General features: G+C 35.9%; 2 protein-coding genes across 2 annotated transcripts; both read left to right on the forward strand.

The window, feature by feature from the left end:
- Positions 1-1,682: 1,682 nt before the first annotated feature.
- LOC132315190 (U-box domain-containing protein 7) lies at positions 1,683-4,872 on the forward strand. The gene is made up of 2 exons (XM_059813879.1): positions 1,683-2,347; positions 3,811-4,872. Exons 1-2 carry the CDS (start codon positions 1,881-1,883, stop codon positions 4,649-4,651), a joined length of 1,308 nt encoding a protein of 435 aa, XP_059669862.1. The 5' UTR covers positions 1,683-1,880; the 3' UTR covers positions 4,652-4,872.
- Positions 4,873-5,690: 818 nt separating this feature from the next.
- On the forward strand, positions 5,691-11,772 carry LOC132315206 (UBP1-associated protein 2C-like). Its single transcript, XM_059813880.1, has 2 exons — positions 5,691-7,049; positions 11,470-11,772. The coding sequence occupies exon 1, from the start codon at positions 5,783-5,785 to the stop codon at positions 7,046-7,048; it is 1,266 nt and encodes a 421-aa protein (XP_059669863.1). The 5' UTR covers positions 5,691-5,782; the 3' UTR covers position 7,049; positions 11,470-11,772.
- Positions 11,773-12,522: the final 750 nt, after the last annotated feature.

Below are 12,522 nucleotides of genomic sequence, written 5' to 3' on the forward strand. Positions count from 1 at the left end.
ACTCATATATTCAACCATTCTTTTCCTCAATGGTTGGCCTTGTGATTCCACCACCTTAAAGAAAGACGTTTCTACCTACTTGAAAATTCAATTCTAACTTCGTTTCATGGTATGTATAGAAAAACTTTTGGCCCTAAAGTTTTTGGCGTCCCAAACTTTTTATATAATGTAGTGTCACTTTTTCAATATATGTGCATCTATGTATACACATACTGACATACACTTATTAAACATCCCAAAAGCTTTAAATAGATTTGGACGGAATATTGCCCGACTAGTCACCAAACTATAAAAAATAAAAACTATACAAAACTAAACTTTATCATCCTCTCTTTCTTTTGTACAAAAATATTCAGATATTTTAGTTATTTATTTATTTGTGTTAAAATATTTTAGTTATTTAATTGTTTTTGGCATAAGTAAACTTATGACCAAATTTAAGGGCACATATCAACCCAGTGTGTTCTATGTTCTCTCAAAGTCAAAGTATAGTAGGTGGAGGAAAATAATATATTTTAATGGGTTCTCAAAAGATCTCTCATATTTTGAAATTGTCAAAAGTATTGCCATGTATAGCCGCTTTCAAAAATTTTTGAGAGGTCACTTTCTTCTCATAAGATGTATTTTCTCAAAGTATAATAAGTGGATGAAAATAATACACGCTAAATAATATTTTGAATAAAATGCACTATTGTAACATAATTACTGAAATATAACATTTTAACACAATAATTATTCTCAAAATATAACTTTGACACGAAAAAATAACATTTTGTATTAAAAATGCTCTACTTAGTGTGAGAGAAAAGCCAATCAAGACTTCTCATTCTTCTCTTTCCGGTTGTTTAGGTGAGGTCCATTTCCATTTGGGTTCCATTTAAATACATCAAATAGGTGCCTTGTTTGAACTCTTTTCTTCAAATAGTGTGTTATTTTCATTGTAAAAATAAATAAATAAATAATAATAATAATTGATGTGCCTTATGTCTCATATAAATTAATGACTGGTTTTATTGAAAATTTATGGAAAACCTCAAAACGACTGATAATATAGCAACATCATCAAATAAAAAGTGATTATTCTCTGACAATAAAGAGTAATTGAATGTTTATTAGAAATGGGAAAATATTCAAACCGGATCCCACTGCATGCATGCCACGTGTAGGATAAAATATAGAACTCCATCTCGGGTGCATAGGAAATGATGCTTCCTGATTCCCACATGCCATTAATATAGTCCATCAAAAGTTCAAAACCTATAGATATTTTACAAAGATCAACTAAGATTAAAAAATCGAGATATGGAAAACAAACGTTGTGGCATGCCCTAAAAATAAGGCTTCAATTTTGGATTTGTCAACAGAGGGTCCATCACCGGCCGATTTGGATCCTTCCGAGCAATATCCGGAATTGCAACGGTTAGGTCTATAAACATTATACACAGTTACACACACATTAATAATAGTATTAGTCCCATAGAGTGAACCAAAAGTAGGTCATGTTCATCGCAATCCATAGCTTACTTTGACTCTGTGATGATAAATCCTATCGTTATGTCATGCTTCACTAATTCAGTGTAAAAATGGCATTTTGGTAAATATGTATAGAACAGTAGGCCATTATGGAGATACCGACCCAATAATTAATTTATATTTCTAATATATATAACTTGTCACAGTTTGTCATACCATAAAACTTCAGACAATTCTGTTACTCTGCATGTGCTCTCGGCTCTCTCTGTCTTGCCCACAAAGTCGTCTTCTCGGATTGATTCATTTCTCTCTCTCTCTCTCAAAGCAAGACAAAAACAGAATTATAAAAGCAAGACAAAGAAAAAGCACAAAAAAGTTTCTATCAAAATATAAATTTCTCTCTCTACATGTCTCCATCAAAAACACCAAACATGTCTGATTCTTCTTCTCCTTGGTTCATAACCTACACCAAGCTTCGTTTCTTCAATCGCATCCGACGGTTTCTCCAGCACAAGGCCTCCATCAAGCGATCTGCAACGTGCGATCGGCTCGATAAAACTCCGAGGATTGTAGTGGATATGGATAGAGAAGTGAAGCCAAGAGTAGAGGATGAGATGGAGAGAGAAAGTAGTAGTGAGGATGGTTGGATGGTTTTGCAGAGGTCTGTGAAGAAACTTCACTTTGGGAGCTGGGAAGAGAAGGAGATGGCGGCCAAGGAGATAAAGAGATTGGCTCGAGATGACATCAAGATGAGGAAGTCGTTGGCCGAGCTCGGGGTTGTGCCGGAGTTGGTGGCCATGGTTGGTTCCGAGGTGGTTGCTCACCGGAGTTTGGCCGTACAATCTTTGATTGAACTTGCTAACGGAAATTACAAGTAAGTTTGATTTGAATTACTATCTTTTTCCATAATTTGTTTACTGCATATTTTATTATTTTATTCTGTTAAATAACTCTCATAATGTTCTTAAAAATACTTAATCTTATTACCTTTTATTTTAAAAAACAGATAGTGCTTATATTTGATTCATCTATATTCAGTGTTATTCTAAATAAGTGTCATGAATCATGACTATCAAAATGTTAAAATTCCACTTACATATGTACACATCTCTATATGAATTGTATATCTTATGGAAAAGTATATTTTTTTTAATCTTTTTCTCGTGGGGCATTTTTAGTAGATCACGAGAAAAAAAGATAGGATTTTGAGTACGAACAAGAGTTAAATTTAAAAATGATAAATATTGATGGGGTGTTTATACTGACAAACGCGACAGCTATTAAAATAAAATTAGAGCAAAATTGGTCGATTTTTATATTATTATTCATGAATTAATTAACATGTTACGTGATCAGATTTCACTTATATCTGATCTATATCAAATTTTAGATTTTAAATTTTTTTATTTATAATTTTAGTTTATATAATAGGTTGATGCTTCCCATAAAATGTTACTAATTAAAGAAATGCTTTGAGATAAATTGAAATGAATGAGGGAATGACTTTTGTCTCCTTTCCAAAAAAAAAAAAAAAATTAGTGAAACCCATAAGGTTCATGAATCCACATCACACATGACGTGATAAAAACATTGTTGGTAGGCTAATCAACCAAACAAAGGAATCTGCCCAACTTGGAACCCAGTGGCCACTTTTGACTTCGTATAAAAAGTGTAGATCGATGATGATAAATTTGTCAGAAAATTGTCTGATTTATTGGACTAATTTGTATGGGCACAGCATATGCCATATACCCTATACACAATTGAACAAGTGTGACAAATTTAAATACTAATTTAAAGATGTCTTGTTTGAGATTATTTTGAAATTTGAGGCCTGTAAGGCTGTAATGGTTGTTGACTACCCACAAAGCTCCAATGTGGTTGGAAGAGTAGGACGAGAAATAATTATGTCAGTGAAGAAACAAGTTCTTTTCTCTAAACTATATATTATATAGTCCATCTGATTAAGTGTACGTAGTTGTTGAGATTTGATATATCTTTTAAAAATTATTGAAAACTACATTTGTTTGACCTTTAATCTCAAACATATATCTATGTTTTAAGAATCTTACTGACTTTCATATGACAAAATGTTTTAATTTCTTTGTGGGGTTGTTTTGGGGTCCCTATACCTCTGTGTAATATTGTCCTTTTCATAGTTTAACAAGTGGTCCATGCATTGAAATGGCGCTTTCTTTTTTGTGTCCTAGCTGAGCTATAATTGATGCCTCATTTTAGTCTTGATTGGTTTATTGGGCTTCAAAAATGTGGACTTCAAAGCATCTTTTGGTCCCCTCTTTCTGATTTGTGTTCCCTTCCTTTGTGTTCATTCTTCAGGAACAAGGCTCTCATGGTTGAGGCAGGAATTATATCAAAATTACCCGAAAACGTCAACGTTTTAGACGAATCAACGAGGCATGAATTTGCACAGCTGATCATGTCTATATCATCCCTAGCCAACAGCCAATTTCCTCTCACCTCACCGAAGATTCTATCATTTGTGCATGGCGTTCTTGAGTCGAATTCAGGTACCGTAACCAAAGAGTTGTGTTTGGGTACATTATACAACCTTTCCACCATGTTGGACAATGCTGGAGCCTTAGTCACAAATGGGGTTGTTCAGACTCTATTGAGTATGTCCTCAATAAAAGAAACATCAGAGAAAGCACTTGCTACACTAGGGAACTTGGTGGTGACATTAATGGGAAAAAAGGCTTTGGAAAATAATCCAATGGTGCCGGAGAGCTTGATTGAAACTATGACATGGGAGGACAAACCTAAATGCCAAGAACTTTCCGCCTACATTTTGATGATTCTAGCTCACCAGAGCGCGACACAGAGACAGAAGATGGCTAAGGCTGGAATTGTTCCGGTTCTTCTTGAAGTGGCCTTGTTGAGTAGCCCCTTGGCTCAAAAAAGGGCACTGAAACTACTGCAATGGTTTAAAGATGAAAGACAAGCGAAAATCGGACCTCATTCAGGACCCCAGACAGGAAGGATGTTAATAGGGTCTCCTGTAAACCAGAGGGAGGCTGATGCAGGGAAGAAAATGATGAAGAAGATGGTGAAGGAAAGTCTGTACAAAAATATGCAAACCATTACTAGGCGTGCTGCTGGGGATTCTCCTAAGCTCAAGGCCTTGGTAATTAGCTCAAGTTCTAAGAGCTTGCCATATTAGAGTTCCATACCACACCTGTTCATGACCAATTTTTAAAGTTCCCAATTGGAAAACTTCCTAACACAATATCATTGTTCATGAATGATGGGGATGAGTTCTTCAAGAGGAATGATTGAACTTCCATTGAATTGCATTTCTTGTGCAAATTTGTATATGGTGGAAATAAAGATTTTTTTCTCGATAACAAAATAATGAAAGAAACAGAAAATAGTTATAAGTTATCGACGTGGTGCAACTGAATGAGTTTTTTTAATTCCATTTACTTTTTTATTTTTTTCCTATAAAATATTGCAATGGAATGATTTGTTAATTCGTAAATTATTGTTATAGCTTCATTGATATGAAAAACGCTAAGCTTCTCAATCTCTAGGAGTTGGTTATGTGGTAAGTTAATTGGGTCCGGTGCCTCGTAAAATATGAGGTATAAGGTTCGACCTCATTAAGTGCAAATTCTTTGAAGTCCGTGGGTCAAAACTTAAACTTTTCTGTACCAGTGTAAAGGGATTCTTTGCACAATATTCTAGAGATCAAATCTGGGTTCATGAGAGTTTTTAGAAACTGCCAACATTATTAGTCATATTTTCAGCAGAAAGCTAGCGACTGCAAAAGTCATCCATCTTCTATGAACACCAAAAGAAAAAGCAAGTGACACACACATTCTGTGTAAATGCATATTATGATTGCATACGGTGGAAATAAAAAAATTTCCCGAAAAAAAAAGTAGTTACAAGTTGTAAATCAATTGTGTTTTATTTTATTCAGAGTTTCAAATAGTACCATTACGGTACGGTGATAATATTTTTTTTTGACTCTCCGATTCAGAAATAGAAAATATAGACTCGGACTGGGCCCGTGTCCAACAAATCAACCTGCATTAAACCTGACTCAATAAGACTTGGAATCCTACGTGTCATTCATATCACGGCCCAGTTTGTTTAGCATCAGAGCCCAAGCCCTATAGGCCATAGGAGTTTCAGAGTTACTGTAGTCGGTGTCCTTTTGCGGTCTCTTAGATTTTTAATTCTTCCATGCCCCACAGCTGACTAGAGTGCCTGTTCCTGTTCCCCTTCCCAAACACCATAAGCAGTCCTTTGGTTTAGGGTTTTGGCGCTTTCTCTCTCTCTAAACAACATGGACCCTTCCAAGAAGCGCAAGATCGAAGAGAACGGCGGTCCTTTCGCCGCTAGCGTTCTTACCCCAGACGACGCCCGTAAAATAATCGAAGACTTCACCAAAGAGCAGCTACTCGACATCCTTAAAATCGCCGCCGTCCACCACCCCGACGTACTCGACACCGTCCGCTCCATTGCCGACGCCGACCCTTCGAAGCGAAAGCTCTTCGTGCGCGGCCTAGGCGGCGACACCACCACCGAGAAGCTTCGCAACGTCTTCTCCTCCTACGGCGAGCTTGAAGAGGCCATCGTCATCACAGACAAGAACACCGGCAAATCCAAGGGCTACGGCTTCGTCACGTTCAGACACATCGACGGCGCATCTCTTGCCCTAAAGGATCCAAGCAAGAGAATAGACGGTCGAATGACGGTGACGCAGCTCGCTTCGTTGGGGCAGTCGGGTGCCAATGCGGGTAATGCTGTGGATGTCTCATTGCGAAAGATTTATGTTGGGAATATCCCGTTTGAGATTTCGTCAGAGAGATTGTTGGATCAATTTGCTATGTACGGAGAGATTGAAGAAGGGCCGTTAGGGTTTGATAAGCAGCCGGGAAAAGCAAGAGGCTTTGCTTTTTTTGTTTATAGGACCGAAGAAGGGGCGAGAGCTTCTCTCATCGATCCGATGAAGGTGATTCATGGTCACCAGGTGACGTGTAAACTGGCAGTAGATGGAAAGAAGGGGAAGTCAGGTGCTCCCAGTGTGGGTGGTGTTGGAGGTGGGATGCCTGGAGATGTTGGTGGTGGTGATAGACTTGGTGTGCCGCCTCCTGGCTCGATGCCCGGTTTGCTGAATTCGAATTATGGTATGCCAGGTGGATTATCTTCCTATGGAGGGTATGCCGGTGGGCAGCCGGCACTGGCCCATCAAAACCCCCATTTGAATTCTCCTATGCCTTCATCAATTGGTGGTCAAGGATTTGGGAACCAGGGGCAGATGATGAGTACTGGTGGTGGATATGGTGGTGGTCTGGCTAATTCATATGGTGGTTCACATTTTGGTGGCTCTGCTTCGGGTGACTATGGTGGGCTGAACAATACTGGCTCTGCTATGAGTTCTATGTACAGGTTGCCCCCAAGTTCCATTGGAATGCCTTCTGGGGGTTACCAAGATAGTGGAAATTACGGGTCATCATCTTCTGCTTATCCAACACAGCTGCAACAACCGGCCCCAGGACCTAGGGTTCCAACCGGAGGGATGTACCAAGGCATGCCACCCTATTACTGAGGTAAATTTTTGTATTTTATTCTCATTACATTTATGTTAGAATACACATATTTGGTTAATATGTATCTTTAGTTCTTTTCCAAGTTTTTGACTGACACTTATATAGTCTAATATAAGGAACAAGCTAACTTGATTAAATCATGTGTGATATAATTCTTGTATTTCATGATTTATGTTTGTCAATGTGTTCTGAACTTGTAATGAACTTTAAAAATCGTGCTTGTTTTTTGTTGATTCTTTATTTCATTGGGGCTGTTGAAGCAGTGTTCTTCTGAAATGGAACTTATTTATTTATGTTTTATATGTTATGTTGTTTGGGTATGGTATCACAAAATGTTCTCTTGGTCATTTCATTATTTGTTCTACTTTTGTTTCCTTGATCAATTATTTACTTCTTTCCTCTTTGTTTTCCGATCTTGCCATTGTTTTTACACTGTATGTTGCTTCATTTATTGAGATGAGTTAGATAACTTGCAATTGTTTTACATTTTGTTGCTCATTCAAAACCAGTCTGCACAAGTTTGATTTGATCACGATGAACATCCATTTGCATTTGCTTTTGGCGTAACTTTCTCTGTCATTGTGAAAACTCTGCTGATTCAACAAGTCTATTCCATTGTTCTGTGTTTTTCCTTGTGTGAGAAGGTTGCTTTTTGTAGTTTCTAATTCTCCCTGAATGCTTTCAATTAGACTCTTGGATTAGCTTCGAATTCAATTTTGCTAAATCTTTGCCATTCTGCCAGCTCTATCACATTAACAGTTTTTTGTTTGGAAATTGTTTCTTATCAATATAACGTTGGAAAGTACATTTGAACTAATGCGGGGATGGTGATTAGCTTAAAAAGTTTCTAACAGACCACCAATTTTCGTGTTTATATGGGCTTTGTGAGCCTCGGTACATGAGAGTCATTTGGTATGTACTACTCCCTCTATCCCAAAAAAGATGTCTAATTTGGGACGGAGGTAGTAATAGATATTGAGGCGTAACTTAATTCCACTTAATGATTTTCACTAGTATCATAGCGTCTTCCTGCTCTTAATTTTATTTATTTATCTTTCTTTTTTCTTTCTCTTTATTTTTTGTGGGGAGGGGGAATGGTCAGGTCACTTTTGTCACTTTCTACAGGGTTTGTTTCTCTCTTTTTTTTTTTTTTTTTTTTCCTTTCCTCCTATCCTTTGTTTCGGAAGTCAATTATACAAAGTTGAAGAAATTGTATGTCTACATATATATATATGTTTTCTTGATTTTATTGGCTGTCAAATGATCTTAGATTTTAAGAAGTGTAGTAGTAAAAACACGTGTGTTCATGTGCTTATTGAAAGCAATTATTGAGTTGGTGAAATTAAAATAAAGGACCGATTATCGTGATTTGGCTATTTGTTGTTTTCTTAATCATCTAGGTTTATATATTATTTGTCTTTTAGAGAACTTTTTGCCTTTGTTCTTTTGTTTCTGTATGTAAATCTTTCTTTAGGAGTCACACAGGGATACATTGACACAATAAACTGTGTGACCATAGTTAGAACGCCTCTATGGGAAACAAGTGAATTCTCCAAGATAAGATTCCGTGGTGTATGTTATTTGCCAATGAAATTGTTTTAGTTGATGAAACTGGAGAAGGAGTTAATACCGAGGGTTGATGAGAAGCTTTGGAACTAAAATGGTTTACGATAAGTCGAAATAAAACTATATATATGGAGTGTAACTTTAGTAAATTTAGAAACACAAATGAGGATATATTTGAGGATTGAGAATAAAGAGGTACAAAAAGTGAACAATTTCATTATTTAGGCTCAGTTATTCATAATGAGGGAGAAATTGGAGATGACGTTAATCATAGAATAAAGGCAGGATGGGTTAAATGGAGGATTGTGTAGAGTATATTGTGTGATAGGCGTATCCCCATACGATTGAAAGGGGAGTTCTATAGAACAACTATTAGACCAGCTAGTCATACTCTATGGTACCAAATTTTGGGCAGGTAAGAAACAACATTTGCATAAAGTGAGTGCTGCAGAAATACATATATTGAGATGGATGTGCGGTAAGACTAGAAAGGATAGAATTAGAAATAAGCACATTTGGGAGATGGTTGGAGTGGCACCAACTGGAGATAAAATGATAGAAAATAGGTTAAGATGGTTTGGACATGTCCAAAGAAGGCATTTAAGTGTGTCGGTTAGGAAAAGTGACAGTCCACGTTGAGGGTAATGCTAAGGGAAGAGGAAGACCAAAGTTAACGTAGGTAAAGTTAGTAAAGAAAAATATGATGTGCATGTGGATGGAAACATGGATTCATGTAGCCAACCCCAAGTAATTGGGATTAGGCTTGGTGGTTGTAGTATATAAACAACATTAATGATCCGGGTTATTATTGTTGTTAGGTTTTGGATTCTATCTTATATTAATAACTTGGATGATTATTACTCATCAAAAAAAAAAAAAAACTTGGATCATTATTGTTGTAGGAAGAGATTTTAAAGAAAGATTTATATATAGAAATAAAAGAACAAAGGCAAAAAGCTATTTAAAAGACAAATTGTCCTGTATTTTTATTTCACCAACACAATTGCTTTCAATAAACACATGAAAACACATGTTTTTAATACCTCTGAAAATCTAAATTATTTGACAGCCATGAAAATCAAGAAAACACACATATATATACGCATATATGAATATATAGACATCCAATTTCTTGAAATTTGTATAATTGACTTTCTATTATTTCTTCCAATATTTTCTGGAACAAAACAGATGATAAGGGAAAAAAAGAGAAACAATCCCATTGATGTTGAATTCGTAGAAGGTGACCTGAGTGGCATTGAGGATCTCTTCTCTAAAGCACAGGGAGATTTTGTCCAGATTTAGGAGTTTATAAAACAGATTGTAATTAAAAGAGATCATTTTAGAAATGATGTGTAGGCTTGGTTCCAGATTAGTTGCTTTATAGTCGAAGTATGACTCATTTAAGTGACTTGGAATGTTCATACATTTTCATGGAAAGTTCATTATAGAGCTGGGGGATGACATGGCCCAGTCTTTATTTTGTTTTTTTCTTCTTTGATAAGTAAATTTCACGGCCCAGTTTTTTTTCATAAATGAGGAGTAGCCGAGTAGGTAAACTTCTCTTACGTTGATTTAGAAACTAATGATTCCATAGACCATATATCAGTGCACTTCTTGTAAAGATGGATACTGAAAACCTATATTTTATTAAAAGTCCTCATTCTTTAGTTGGCTTGGAGGAGATGAATCCTTGTAGAGGGATTGACGTGAAAGGATCGAGAATTGGAGCTGCTGGGTTCTGGATGTAGTTAATTATTACATTAAGCACTTCATTGTTCTAATGCTGTTTTGGAAATCTGCTTTGGAGATGGATGAAACATTTTGAGATATTTTTTTTTTCATTAAACCGTGTATGTTGTGCCAAGAAGAGGACCAAAATATTTTGGGCTGAGATAGTAATGAAATATATGAAAGCGTGAAACTTGCTGAAGTTATGGTTTCTGAAAGAGTAGTGTGGCGGAATAGGATTCATGTAGTCGACCTCAAATGGTTTGGACAAGGCTGAGTAAATATGTATATGTTGAGTTTGTCATAACATGTAGGATTTTTATTATTGTAGGAAAAGCTGCTAGACTACATAGAATCATAGATGATCATTTTCCATCTGAACAATGATTCTATGCACATAGATATTCCAAATAAAAAAGTATCTTTTTCTTGATAAGGCAAATAAATAATTAAAGAGAATCTTCTTGTTAAACTTCAATATACATTTTGTTGTTGCCAATAAGGAGTGTTTATGTTACGATGTAAACTTAATGCACATGATAAGTTTGGGGAAAAAGAATGAGTATTGTTATACCACCTACACTTCGTCTTTCATATATGTAAATCCTAATACTATTTCAGATATAATGTCATGGAGTACATGCAATCATATTTTTGGTGTTTTGGGAGCTCAGACATTGTTTTTCTCTTTCTACCTATGATTCCACTGTGGGGGGTGACATGCCGTTTTTCCTCTCGATTATATTCTCATCATTTATTTGGTTATGATTGCCTATTTTGGAATTAGATTATAAATATTTTCTGTATATTTGGATTAACTCGTTCTTTATTAATGCTTCTTGATTTTCATCTCATTTTTTGATAGCTGGTAGTTGTCTTCATGGTTATCTGAGATAATCAAATACAGGCGCTTGTTTTTTCAGAAATAATTTTATTATAGATTTGTCATGATGACTATTTAAGTTTTTCTTAGCATGAACATGAACTTGTTAAAAAAGATTTGTTGGAATGATAGCGTCACATTTGGGTTACTATTTTAGTGTCTGACTGCATATACATGTACTTGTTTTATTTGTCTAGTTGTTGAATGATGGATTGAGTTATGAATGGGTATTTGATTCAGGTGCATGAGAGCTCCTTCGGCGCAAATGCTTAAATGGTTGTGGTGATTTCTTGATTGCAGTCAATGAATCTTTGGTTGATAAAATGGGCTACCGTACATTTGTTGCTGCTTCACTGTAACTTGCCCCTCTCAGTTGTGGTTTTTGTGACAGCTGTTAGTTAAATTCGCTAGATTTGGTCTAGAGTCGATATTCAGCTCTTAAAAGGATGGTCCTATCTTGATAAATTGGATTGCTAAATGCCTTACCTTCTACTTTGTCAATTAATATAATTAATTAATATAATTACTTGTACTTAGCAATTACTTGTTTTGCCTATGTCTACTTGATTGTGTCTTTTCAATTGCCATGATGCTACATGCATAAGTTCTCTTGAAAAATAGTTGCTATGGTAATGTTTTGATTTTAAAGAAAGCAGATTCCATCTTCCGCCGACTGTTTTTGCAATTATCATATCCAAGACAGTTTTGTGATGTATACGTGTCTCTCTGTGCTAATGTATATCTGAAGAACACTGATTCCAGGTGTTTGTTCATTTGCAGCTACAACCATCTCTCACAAAAATTTCCCTTTTCAAAAATAAAGCATTACGCCTCTCTCTCTCTCTCTCTCTCTCTCTCTCTCTCAGTTGTAATGCTGCTTCCTCTGTTAAAATATGTCTGTTATACCACCTGTACCTTTAAAGTGTCAGCACATGCATACGCATATGTGTGTGTGTGTGTGTGTGTGTGTGTGATTAATATGACAGTTCTCTAATTGACTGGTATTCTTAACTTTCAAAAAATGAGGGCATTGTTTAGTTCTTTCAGAGAGTCATTTCATGGAGTTCCTTGTATACATCTTTGTAGGACTTCTATGTTGGTTCCTTTGATTGTTTAGGAGATGTGAGGGTAAGAAGAATCTGAAATTTAAATATATTATTTGATCTTTTACTTGTTATATGTGAGTATTCTTCTCTTTCCCCTGTTTCTCTGCACGCAATAGAATTTGTCATTTGGTAATGTCTTCTAGTTCTTCTTTGCATGCATGAAATTTGCAGTTATTGTGTGTATATT

Source organism: Cornus florida, unplaced genomic scaffold (genome assembly GCF_030987335.1).
Source record: "Cornus florida cultivar Cherokee Brave unplaced genomic scaffold, ASM3098733v1 CherokeeBrave_3.0.0_Hap2_Chr01, whole genome shotgun sequence".
NCBI lineage: Eukaryota > Viridiplantae > Streptophyta > Magnoliopsida > Cornales > Cornaceae > Cornus > Cornus florida.

Bases quoted from the DNA above. Each gene is read 5' to 3' on its own strand.
- LOC132315190 (XM_059813879.1), top strand. From the start codon at position 1,881: ATGTCTCCATCAAAAACACCAAACATGTCTGATTCTTCTTCTCCTTGG. The intron at 2,348-3,810 runs GTAAGTTTGATT...TTCATTCTTCAG, and splicing joins CTTGCTAACGGAAATTACAA to GAACAAGGCTCTCATGGTTG.
- LOC132315206 (XM_059813880.1), top strand. From the start codon at position 5,783: ATGGACCCTTCCAAGAAGCGCAAGATCGAAGAGAACGGCGGTCCTTTC.